Raw genomic sequence first — 12,081 nt, forward strand, 5'->3', positions numbered from 1 at the left:
ATTCTGCATCATTTATCTGTTTTGTCAAATAGGTCAGAAAGAAAAAATATTTCCTCCATGTATTTTAATCAGATTATTAATCATTATGGTTTAACATATGTTACATATTCCCTTAGTACTACTGGTATTTATATATTTGTTTTGTGGTACTGGGTACATGCAGTATATGGTACTCATGAATGCTAGGCCAGAACTCTACCATTGAGCTATATCTCTGGCCCTTTAAAAATTTTTTAATTTTGAAATAGGATCTTGCTAAATTGCCCAGGCTTTCCTTCAACTTCCTCTTACCTCAGTCTTCCAAGAGTTGGGTACAGGTACGTGTCACCATGCCTGGTTATATTTTTGTTTAGATTATTATCTCTCTTCTCACACTGGGCATATACATTGTGTGAGAATAGGGCTCTTTATTTATCTTGTTCACTGAGAGACCTCCAATATATCTAGAACAAACCTTTTCATACTAGGTGTTAAAAATATTTTAACTGAATAGCTTATGTAGTTCTTTAAAATTTCACACTAAAATGAAGTTAATATTAAAATAATTTTGATTCTGACAAATCTACTTTCAATCAACTGCCTAAGTTAGTGCAGAGCTGTTTTATGTAGTAAAGGAAATTGAAGAATAAAATAACACATAAAAGTATATAAAATATATAAACTGAATGCTGAAAAAAAGTTCTTTCCTAAAGAATGTTTTTCTTCATAATACAATAATTTATCATGTTAAAAGTGGTATATATCACAAATAATTATTGTTAAGGAATTATTAAATATTCCATAGAATATGAATAGTTTCAAATAAAAAACTAGTTTCATAATTACTTAATAAAGTACTATTTCTCATTTAAAAATACATCCAATTCATGTTTTCACAGATTAAACATTATTACAAATATTTAACATGTTAGAGTCAAGAAAGCAGAAACTTTTGTATATCAGAATGTCTAATTGATACTTTTGGTATGAACTACTTAAAAGAATTGTAAAAAGACCATAATTCATGTTAAAACCATAGCTTAACTGCTCAGGAAAATTTATTATCCTTGAACTTCTGATAACACATAGAAGCAATGAAAGCCAGTATACTGATGGAAGAGAAATAAAGGCCAGTAAAGTTAATGAAGCATGTTTCCTTAGCTTCTGTCTAGTTTCATTCATGAGAGAAACATGGGCTAGGAAACTTCTTCATTTGAAACTTCTACTAATCTTTATTGTACTTTTATTCTTTACAGGCTACATGTCATGAACATTTCATATAGCACAACTGCCTAAAAGACTTCACTTCCTCCTAAGTAAAAAGCAGAATGGAAGACTGCACACACTAATTCTTCCTTGAATTTTGCAGGAAGTCATTATTCCACTTTATCTCATATAGTTAAAGGGTAAAAGTGGATGACTTTAGGAGTGCATGCAAAAAATGCACACACACTAAATTTGTGAAAAAGAAAAATGCTTTGATATTTTCAAACTTTCCTATTTATGTTGCCTAAATTTTCTGATCCATCTTTATTATATTTCTTTTCTGTGTGTTTTTAAAATACTTTTTTAGCTGTAGATGGACACAATATCTTTATTTTTATTTATTTACCTTTATGTGGTGCTGAGGATTTAACCCAGGGCCAAGCATGCGAGGCAAGTGCTCTACCACTGAGCTACAACCCCACCCCCCCTTTTTAAAAAAATGTTTTTTGTAGTTGTAGATGGACAGAATGCCTTTGTTTATTTATTTTTATGTTGTGCTAAGGATTATACCTAGTGCCTCATACATGCTAGGCAACCACTCTGCCGCTTAGCTATAGCCCCAGCTCCATTTGTTTGTTTTTGTGATGCTGGCGATCAAATGCAAGACCTTGTGCTTGCTAGGCAAGTGCTCTACCACTGAACCATATTCCCAGCCCCAGCACCCTAGCATATTTGATAAACAAAATCACACAGTCTTAGCTATATCCAATTTTCCACGTATGCTACAATATAATAGTACCCCAACAGCTAAATGTAACTGAAAAATGGTAATAATCTTTTTCTCCACCAATATTTAGTAGAATATGTTAAGCACAGTGGGTCTTCAGGGTTGTCTTGCAATTTTACTACATTTTAAATTAAGAGACTTTTCCACTCTACTGGGCAATGATTTCATACCTTCTTTTCTCTGTACTAACTTCCTTTATCTTCTTATCTCCTTAACTCTGAACAACTAAGCTTACTTCTAATTTCAACCAAGAATGTAATCTTTTTTTCTCTCACATTCCACTTTAAATCCCTTAGAAATCCTCTCACAACTACAGTAAATTATATAGACAATCCAATTCTTTCCCAACCAGTAACCTACTACACTTATTCAAACCATTATCTCTTGCCTGTGTGTTCTTACAAGAACTTTTGAACAGCTTTTCCTGCTTTTCTGTGTGTCTTAACATTCATTCTTATAGTCATTTATCCTTTTAACATATTGTTATTCCTCTGCTTAAAAATCATCCACTAGCTTCTTATCTCAAAGTAAAACACAAAATATTTATATTTTCTAATTTCTTTCCCCTATTGATTTTTTCTTAGCATTTCTGTCTATACTGATATTATTATATGTTTATTGGCATTTCATATGGTACATCTCTGTCCCACTGAAATATAACATCTGTAAGGGTTTATTGTAGTATTCTCCATGTTTAGATTGGAACTTGATATGAACAAAAGTCCGTGAGACTATTGTTAAATGAATTAATTTCTAAATTTACCTTGTTGGAAGGTTTGAATTCCTGAATCTTTACTTCTGAAAGAATACTCACAAGGGCATCTGTTGACAAGTCCTGTTTTTTAAAAAAAGCAATAAACAAACATAATTCTCTAATTCTGAATTCTAAAGCTAAAAACATCCAAAAAGTCCTTTACCCAAATTGTGAATAATTTACCATCTGAAATATTTAGGCTACATCCATTTGAGACACTTAGGTTTATTTCTATAAAATTATCACCCATAATGGCTATAGGGGGAGGAGGGACTGGGGTGAAAAAGTACTTATCTGTCAACAAACCTGAAATTTTAGCTCTTTTTGCAGATTTTAAAAAAGGGATTACCTTTATTATTTTTAGCACCAATGTTTTTACAAAGTCCCTTGCATAACATTCTGTTCAACAGATAAGCAAATGGACTTCATACTTTGAAAAACAGAAAAATATTCAAATGACTCAAGATGAACTTAGATCAATTTAAGGTTTTTGGAGCCATATTCACTATTAAAAAGCTGCTTGGACACAGGCTTTTCTTTCTTTTTGGTACTAGGGATTGAACTCCGGGGCACTTTACCACTGAGCTATATCCCCAAACCTTTTTATTTAGAGAGTGTCTTGATAAGTTGCTAGGGTTCTCACTTAAGTTGTCAGCCTTGAACTTCAGATCTTCCTGCTACAGCCTCCTGAGTCACTAGGATTATAGGCATGAATATACTGCTTCTGAGGTCAATTACTACTCTTATAAAATACTGTTATTGCTATTAGACATTTGTGATATATTTTATATATATTAACTAAAAAATGATTGGATTTATAATAGGCAATTTTACCTGGATCCAAAATAATCATATATATATATATATATATATATATATATATATATATATATATATATATAAAATCATATACACACACACACACACACACATATATATATATATATATATATATATATATTCAGTATAATATGGATCCAGTTCATATTTCCTTATTTGGCCTATGTGACAGTATAGCAATTTATTTAGCTCTAATATGCATTTGTGAAGAAAAATCAACCAATGCACACTTCTCTCGCAAGATTATATGTGATCCTTCGGATATGAGTCAACAAACATGATGTCTAGGACAGTGACTATACTGATAAGGGTAAGAAAGTTCAATATAGGGGAGGGTTTTTAGATTTCTGGAAACATGTAAGTTAATATTACAATAAGTAAAAAATAATTAATGAAGAGAATCTCTAAGAGTATTTAAAATTGCTATGAAATGGCTCATTTTAGCTTTTTAGAATAGAATAACAGATTAGAAATATTTTAAAAATAAAGTATGACTGCTTTTATAATAACTGTTTCATATGCAAATTCAGAAAGTAAAATTCAATTTTCTTCAATTTAGTAATACTGCAATGAATACTTCTGCTATGTTAGAATGGACAATACAACAAAAACTTTGTTTAAAAAGAATTATTCTTGTAAAAAACACATTTTAGTTCAATCAACTAATTTTAACCTGGTTTTACATCTAATTGTTAGGGATTGAAAAATATCTTACCTTTTCTAAAAATGGAACACAATATACTGTAGCATATAGTTTTGCAGCATTCTGAAGGAAACTGAGGTGCCTTTTGAAATAAAAAATTAAGGCAAAGTTTGAATGCACAGTTTTAATAAAATTCCAGTTTAGAACAAAACTCTGCCAAAATTATAAAAGAAAAAATATTAAATATTTATTTAAAAATTTTTTTTTAGTTATAGATGGACACGATAGATACCTTTATTTATTTTTATGTGGTCCTGAGGATTGAACCTAGTGTTGCACAAGAGCTAGAGAGGGCTCTACCACTGAGCTACAACCACAGCCCTAAATGTTTATTCTTAAAAACACTGAACAGTAATAATATTCAGGTAGTTATCATGACTACTTTGAGGAAAGGAGTGAATGGTGAGAAGTAGAAAATTTAAACCTGTGGAAGAAAATTCATTTTAATTCCTAAGAAAATATTATATACCAGGTATTCAAGAGTATACATCAGGTTCAATCTAAACAAGAGACTGTTTAAAAACAAAAAAGGTTAAACTTTATAGAGAAGCAGGATAAGGTGACTGGAGGCCTACAAGCACTGGATGAGAAAATTTAGCAAAGAGCTATTTGTAGAAAGGAAGATTAGTGAAGGCAAGATAAGTGTTTAATAAAAATATATAAATAAGCGTGAATCTAATGTGCATTAATATAGTACATCCAGAAATGAGACCAATTCCTTTGAAAATTTATTTGAAATTATTTAGGGAGATACTCAGTAATAATTGCTGCTTCCTCCATATAATTAAAAATTCTCAGCTTTATTAAGTATAAAACACTTATTATCAGTTTATGTTTTTTATTGAGAAAGTTAATGAGATGATTTTGGTTTTACATTACAGTAGATATAAATAATGAAGTTATTTACCATGTGAGTAAATGGATTTACATTTATGTGAAATGAAAAGTTGTGGTCAGAATTACTTGTTAATAATTTGCTTATGCAATCATTTAACATTAAAGCCCTTGCAATTAAGAAATGTACACAAATCGATATAAATACTTACAAAGGTTCATTCAAATCAAATTTTATTGGAGAAGGCGGTCTCTTTGGTGACTGCCAAAATAAACCTAACAAAAAGATTCAAATATTATTTTCAATATATGCTGACAGTTTAGTACTAAGTTATGTTAAAAATTTCTTCTTCCCTCGTCGTTATACAAAATACATGTATGATGACGTGAGGGGGATAAAAAAATAAAAAACTAAAAAAAAAAAATTAAAAAAAAGGGAGAAGGGGAATTGCACGGAAGATGGAAGGAGACCCTCTTTGTTATACAAAAAAAAAAAAAAAATTTCGTATTGACTCTTGGGTTACACTTACTGCCATCTTTTAATCGTGTGTCCAGAGGAAAACAGTGAAGAAGCTGAAGAGCCTAAAGAAAAAAGTAAAACAACAAAAACAAAAAACATGAACTAAAGAAACCCTCAATAGTACATGAGAACCTACTGATTGATTGATTGTACCGGGGAATGAACTCCAGGGCAATTTACCACTGAGCTAAATCCTTTGAGTCACTAGGATTACAGGTATCAGCCTGGATAGCAACTAAATTTTTAAATTAAAATTAAACATTTCTATGTGTTAATATATATACATGCTTCATGAATCAAAAAACATTAAAAGGTATATTGTGAAGTTCCCAGTCATCTGTATATTGCTTGTCCATTTTCCTGTTATTACTCCCGATACCTGGAAAAAACCTCTATTGTCATTTTTTATCAAAACCTTTTTCTAAATATCTTTAGCAAACACAACTGTACATTACTTCATTCACTATTATAAAAATGGTGGCATATTTTACATATCACTTTGTTTTTTATAAAGAGCTAATCCTTACAACAAATAACAAGTAACAGTCCACAGTATTTTGAGATAAGATATTTGGGATTTGCTTCAAAATCATCTAGGGGAGAATGTGAATGGGAATATAGATGAAACAAAATTATCTGTAAATTGATAATGGTTAAGCTGAGGTGAAAGATAAATGACTATGACACAGTGGGTTCATTATATTATTTCCTCCACATTTATGAGATTGAAGTTTTTCCATATTAAAAAAAAGTTAAAAAAAAAACCCACAGAAAATAAGAATTAAAAGAAGTTTTTAAAAAATTCTAAAACAAAGAGGGCACTGACAATCATGGTAAGAACAATTTGAATAGTATTTGGGAAAGAAGTCACATTTAATCACTGGGTGATTAAACCATTTTTTCTAAGAAGCAAAGGCATGAAGGAAGTTAAAAGACAAATAAAATCAAAGATTTTTTTTTTTTTTCCAAAAAGGGTGAACTTACTTTATATTCTTATAGGTAAGAGCCAAAAGAGAGGGAGAGACTAAAGAGAGTTACAGTAAACATTTTAGCAACTGTATGTAATTGCAAGTAAGAATAGGTAATATTTAGTGATTACTCATGTGCCATGTGCTGTTCTAAATATTTCAACTGTATTAACTCATTTGATTCTCAGTCCACCCCTAAGTATCAGATACTATACTATGAGGATAATTTATTATCCTCAATTTACATTTGAGGTAATAGATATAAATTGTGTTTCTCAAATATGATTGGATAGGTTAAAGTTGTGACAAAAATTTCTGACTGAAGATCTCTTATTTTCTCACTTTTACTTCTATTTCAAACAAACTTCTTTTAGACTACAGGCAAAATATATTCCTTATTCCCTAGAAAAGAAAACTACCTGAAACACAACTTTGAATACAAGGAGACAGAATCAGTTAAATGCATAATAGAAAAGCCAATGAGTGGAATTTAAATGCTTTCTCCAATGAGTAACATTGAAAGAGAAATTAGTGTGTGCTCTCGTTCTTGCTTATTACTAATTTTTTTTTTTTTGGTACCAGGAATTGAATTCAGGGGCGCTTAACCACAAGGTACATCCATAGCTCTTTTTTGTATTTTATTTAGAGACGGGGTCTCACAGAGTTGCATAGGGCCTTGATAAGTTACTGAGGCTGGCTTTGAACTTGGGGTCCTCCTGCCTCAGCCTCCTGAGCAACTGAGATTATAGGTGTGTGTCACCAAGTCCCACTGTTACTAATTTCTGAAAACCTTGACCAAAAAAAAAAAAAAAAAAAAAAAAAAAAATTAGTAGACATTTGAGGTCAATAAAATTAATTTAGAAATAACTAGTTGATTCAAGGTCAGACTTTTCCTTAATGTCCCAGAATGCTTACTTACCTTATGGTTAAAATATTTTTCAAACTTTAATCTTGCTAATTCTACACACTGGGACCAATTTCTAGGTCTTCTAGTAAGTAACTTAATGACTTGAAAACAGCCTTCTAAACTCTGCCCACTTTGTATTTTCTAGAATGGAAGAGAAAAAGAAAACACGAATATACTTCAAATTAAAAACACATATATACACTTTCTAAATCTGTTAAATGTTTTTATTCTATTTTTCACCTTAAGTTCCTTGTCTCTACCTTTCTCTTCTGCCTCTTTCTTTTAATTTATCTTTTATAGGAAGAGAATGGTAGGAGATTACATAGAAAAATTTAACTCTCACAAGATAGGTGTTTTCCTAGCTATGTTATTATTACTACATATGTACTTAGAGTACAAAGAATTCTATTAATAATATTTATAAAAAGCTGACTTTTCAGTAGTATATGATAAAGGAATACAAGAAAACATCTTTGAAGTTGCCCTTATCATTAAAGCAGTTAAGTCTGAGATTACTGTTTACTCCAAACATTTTCACTAAAACTTCCTCAATTTTTCCCCTAAGAGCTTAGCAAGTCCTTTTATTATTTGTTGCTCTTATTATCATTATTGCAGATCAAACATAGTTAAACATTGACAATTTCATATAGTTCAATCAAACTAAAATAAGGTCATCTGTGACATAATTTCAAGATTCCTCATGTATGTTTTAAATTTTTAGGTACAACACGAATGTTTTAACCATTCTTTATGGAGGTAAGACAGGTAACTTGAAATTAAGATTATAATGACACAAAATGTTAAGTTTGTATTAAAATGCATTAATTTTACCTGTAAGACTTCTTCTGCCGATAGATAGGTTTGCCAAAATTTGTTAAACAATGAAGGCTTGTGTGAAAAGGAACTCTCAAACTGTAAGGGAGAACAGAAAAATGTTCCATATACAAGTCTTTTTTTAAAGTTGGATATATCACATTCTCACTTCAAAGAAGGTAAACTCTCTGAAAAAGGAACTTTTACCTTATCTCTTGCCCACTGTATAGTGTGTTCGATAGCAGCTGGAAAGGATTTTAGGGTACAAAATGGTATTTCCTCTTCTGGGGGATCTCGCTATTATAACACATGACAAAAGATACTTAAGAAAAGCAGCGATAAATTTTTATTGATTTAATTGAGTCTTAAGACCAATATAAAAATAAAAAAATCATGTACAAGCATACATTTTAATATTTTCTCTTACATAATTAAAATTAATTCTTTTGACATTTAACCTATTTGTTAATAGCAAAGGACAAACATGAATACTTTATCATTTTGTCATCTGTGCTATCATTTGGTATACCATGTAGTACACACGGCTTATAACCACACATAGCTCATTTTTTTTTTCCAGAAATAAAGGTAAGATTTAAAATTTCAGAACACTACTGCCGCCTACATTGAAAAGTAATTCAAGAATCCGAAATATAGTACCATGAGTCCTAGGGTAATATAAGTCTCTCTATGGAGAAAAATACTTGGAACCAAGGATGAGTGGTATAGTTTCTTACAGAAAGTGTGTCTTAAATAAATGGCAAAAGCTAAGTTATCTCATGTAGATAAAGGAGCACTGAAGAAATCTTTATTATAGGGTACAGTTAGGCGAGGCTTATTCATTTATCCAATCTAAAATGACTCACTTTGTCTCTTTTTTACTTAGAGATTTGGATTTGAGTTTTTTGACCTATAAAACACTACTAAATATTTTATAAATTAAAGAGTGAAGCCAGGAGAGTATTACATTCTGGTTCTCAAGAGTTTGAAGCCAAAAAAAGAGGAAAAGGTTTAGGAGAGATTTATATTGGAAATCTTACAATGACATCAGCATGATTTTTTTTCCATCTAATCACCTTCAAATTAAACTTCTGAATTTTGTAACATTTTCATTACATATAATGAAAATGCATTAATTTCTGATTTCATGAGAGGACATGAAAAAACATGTCCTTATAAAAATTTTGAAACCAAATATACCCATTAAATAAAGGGATACTGATGCTTCAAAAATATTATTTTTTCACTTTTTTTTTTTTTTTTAACCTGAGTGGATCTTTTTAAGTTGTAAAGCTTTATTTCTGAGACCAGTCGTTTGAACTTTGGCAGTATCTCAAAATTATTTATGGGGTTTTAAAACTTACACTTACATCATTATGTAAAAATATATGTACACAGACAGCTAGGTCCCACCTATTAAGAATCTGATTCTTCAGTTATATTTTGGGTGGATCACCAGGGTCTGTACTTTTATTAAGTTTCACAGGTTATTTCTGACAATGTAGGCTAGGTATAAATTCCTGAGGAGAATAAACATTAGACACAGATGTACAATGACTATCCTTGCCTTCTTTATTCCTTAGATACCAGCTAATGTATAATATAATAAAAATCAAAGGATCAGCAGATGAAAATAATTTTGTCTTTGTTGATAGCTCAATTCGCAATCTAAAAGTTTAATTTTCTTATCAAGCAATCTTAAACTCCAAAATTGTTAGAAAACTAAATAGAGGCTTTGAGAAATAAATAGTACACACATGAATACTACTACAGGAAAACTAGATACAAAATTCTGATGACTTTGAAAAAATTCAGTTATCATTTTTAGAAATGCCACGTATATAGGTATAGACATAGCTGGCAGAGCAAAAACAGAAGGATTAAGAAAGCTAAATCAAATTTGCTGACTTGTGATGAAGACAAAAACCAATGATATATAAAGAAAACATTTATTTCAAAGTGTTGATCACTTACATGACTATTATAAGATTCAGTCAAGTGAGGAATAATAACTTCAGTGTGTCCCTTAGTGCCCATTGTTCCAGAATCTAAGAGAGGCCGTAGATTTGCTAAGCAACGGCTGTTTGAAAACATAATATGTAAAAAACACATTGGCCATTTTGCATATTGATACCTTTTTCTGAATATATTAGGAAACAAAATGTATAAACACCAAAAACCCCACTGAAAATTTCTACTTCCCAGATCTGTCATGCATGCAAATTCTGTTGCTCTTTCTAGTCATTTTTGTTTCTCCCTTCTACTACCACCTTAGTCTTGGGCTGTGTTGGTTTTTATCGCTAGGTTAATTCTTAACTTATCCTTTCTTCGGTTGCTTTCTATTTATTCTTTGATTATTTTCTAACAACAAGTGCTATCCCACTATATATTCTCAATATTTGCTTTATCTCAAACAGTATCAATTTTTCTTCTCCATACTTACATTACCCACATTGTCCACATTTTAATATTTTTTTGTGTGTGTGTTTTCTGCTTAAGACCACAATCTTTTCACTACATTTTTTGACTGATAAAATTTTCCTGTTAATTATCTGCTCTAGCATCCCAACATTAAGGAGTCATATAATTATGTAAGAAAGACTATGTAAGGTTTACACATGTATAATCATTCGTTCATCTACTTATTTCATAAACATTTACTGAATGATATCATCTGTTGAACACTAAGGATATAGTGATGAAAAATAAATGGTTTCTAAGAATGACTTACTGAGGCAATAAACATTAAATAAATATACATGTCAAGAAAAGTGTTATGAAGGAAAAAGTATATTGGGGAGAAAGTCTGTTTTAAGACAGACATTTAGGCTAAAACAGAATGAGGAAAAAACTTAAACTGAAAAGTGATAGGCAAATTCAGTGACAGGAGTTTTGGAGAAAGATAAACATCAGCTTCCCGAGGTTTGGGGAAAAAAAAAAAGTGCTGAAGCAATGGGCTGGGGATGTAGCTCAGTGGTAGAGCATTTTCCCTAATGCTTCAGGCCCTGGTTTCTACCCCACACACTGGAGAAAAAATTGGGGGTTGGGGGAACTTAAGGCCTTGTCAGAACTGAAAGAATATACCTGTAACTAGAATAAGTAAGAGGAACCAAAACGCCTGGGTATATTTTACACTAGTGTGGTGGACGAGCGGCAGTTACTGCATGAAAGACATTTAGACTAGTTCCACTTTTCCATTTTATTCTAAGTATAATGGGAAATCATCAGTTTGGGTTTGATGAGTACTATAGAACATAAAGAATAATCAGAAAATTTGTAATTTTTCAATAAGCAGGTGTGAGAAATAGAAGTAAACATGAAAGATAATTCTTCATGATCCTGAATAAGAACCTACCTGTCTACATATCTCCTGGCTTCCACATTATCTAATGCTGTAATAATTATATCTTGTTTAGTATAAAACTCATCATTGTAAATGGTCTCAGTGGCCGGACATACTTTGTTCAGGTGTGCATCTATCTTTAACTGAGGATTTATTTTCATAGTTGCATCAGCAGCAGTATAGCTTTTAGGTTTCTAAACAAATAACAAATACAAACAGAAGAAATAATGTTAAACGAAAAAGATGAACTATGAACTTACACATTCTAATTTCTTGTAAATAGATATATAAGGTGAAAGTAAAGCAATGAGACATTTTCATTTTTGGTTTGTGATAATTATAGTTACTGCAATCACTATATTTAATAATGCACCTTAGTCCAAATAATATACACATTAATGAAAAAAATCTAAAGATCCTTTATTTC

General features: G+C 30.8%; 1 protein-coding gene across 3 annotated transcripts in view; it reads right to left on the reverse strand.

Annotated features, from left to right (window-relative positions):
• Nucleotides 1-12,081, reverse strand: part of Uba6 (ubiquitin like modifier activating enzyme 6) — a 91,873-nt gene that overhangs the window by 22,384 nt on the left and 57,408 nt on the right. For all 3 annotated transcript variants that reach the window (XM_071614322.1, XM_071614321.1, XM_027947316.2), the window contains exons 19-27: nucleotides 11,667-11,848; nucleotides 10,286-10,391; nucleotides 8,519-8,608; nucleotides 8,330-8,410; nucleotides 7,511-7,639; nucleotides 5,634-5,685; nucleotides 5,316-5,379; nucleotides 4,282-4,351; nucleotides 2,736-2,807 (exon numbers count right to left, since the gene is read on the reverse strand). In XM_071614322.1, the coding sequence (XP_071470423.1) occupies nucleotides 2,736-2,807; nucleotides 4,282-4,351; nucleotides 5,316-5,379; nucleotides 5,634-5,685; nucleotides 7,511-7,639; nucleotides 8,330-8,410; nucleotides 8,519-8,608; nucleotides 10,286-10,391; nucleotides 11,667-11,848 (846 nt within the window). The remainder of the gene's footprint in view (nucleotides 1-2,735; nucleotides 2,808-4,281; nucleotides 4,352-5,315; nucleotides 5,380-5,633; nucleotides 5,686-7,510; nucleotides 7,640-8,329; nucleotides 8,411-8,518; nucleotides 8,609-10,285; nucleotides 10,392-11,666; nucleotides 11,849-12,081) is intronic.

The sequence above is a fragment of the Marmota flaviventris genome, chromosome 7 (assembly GCF_047511675.1).
Source record: "Marmota flaviventris isolate mMarFla1 chromosome 7, mMarFla1.hap1, whole genome shotgun sequence".
Lineage (NCBI taxonomy): Eukaryota > Metazoa > Chordata > Mammalia > Rodentia > Sciuridae > Marmota > Marmota flaviventris.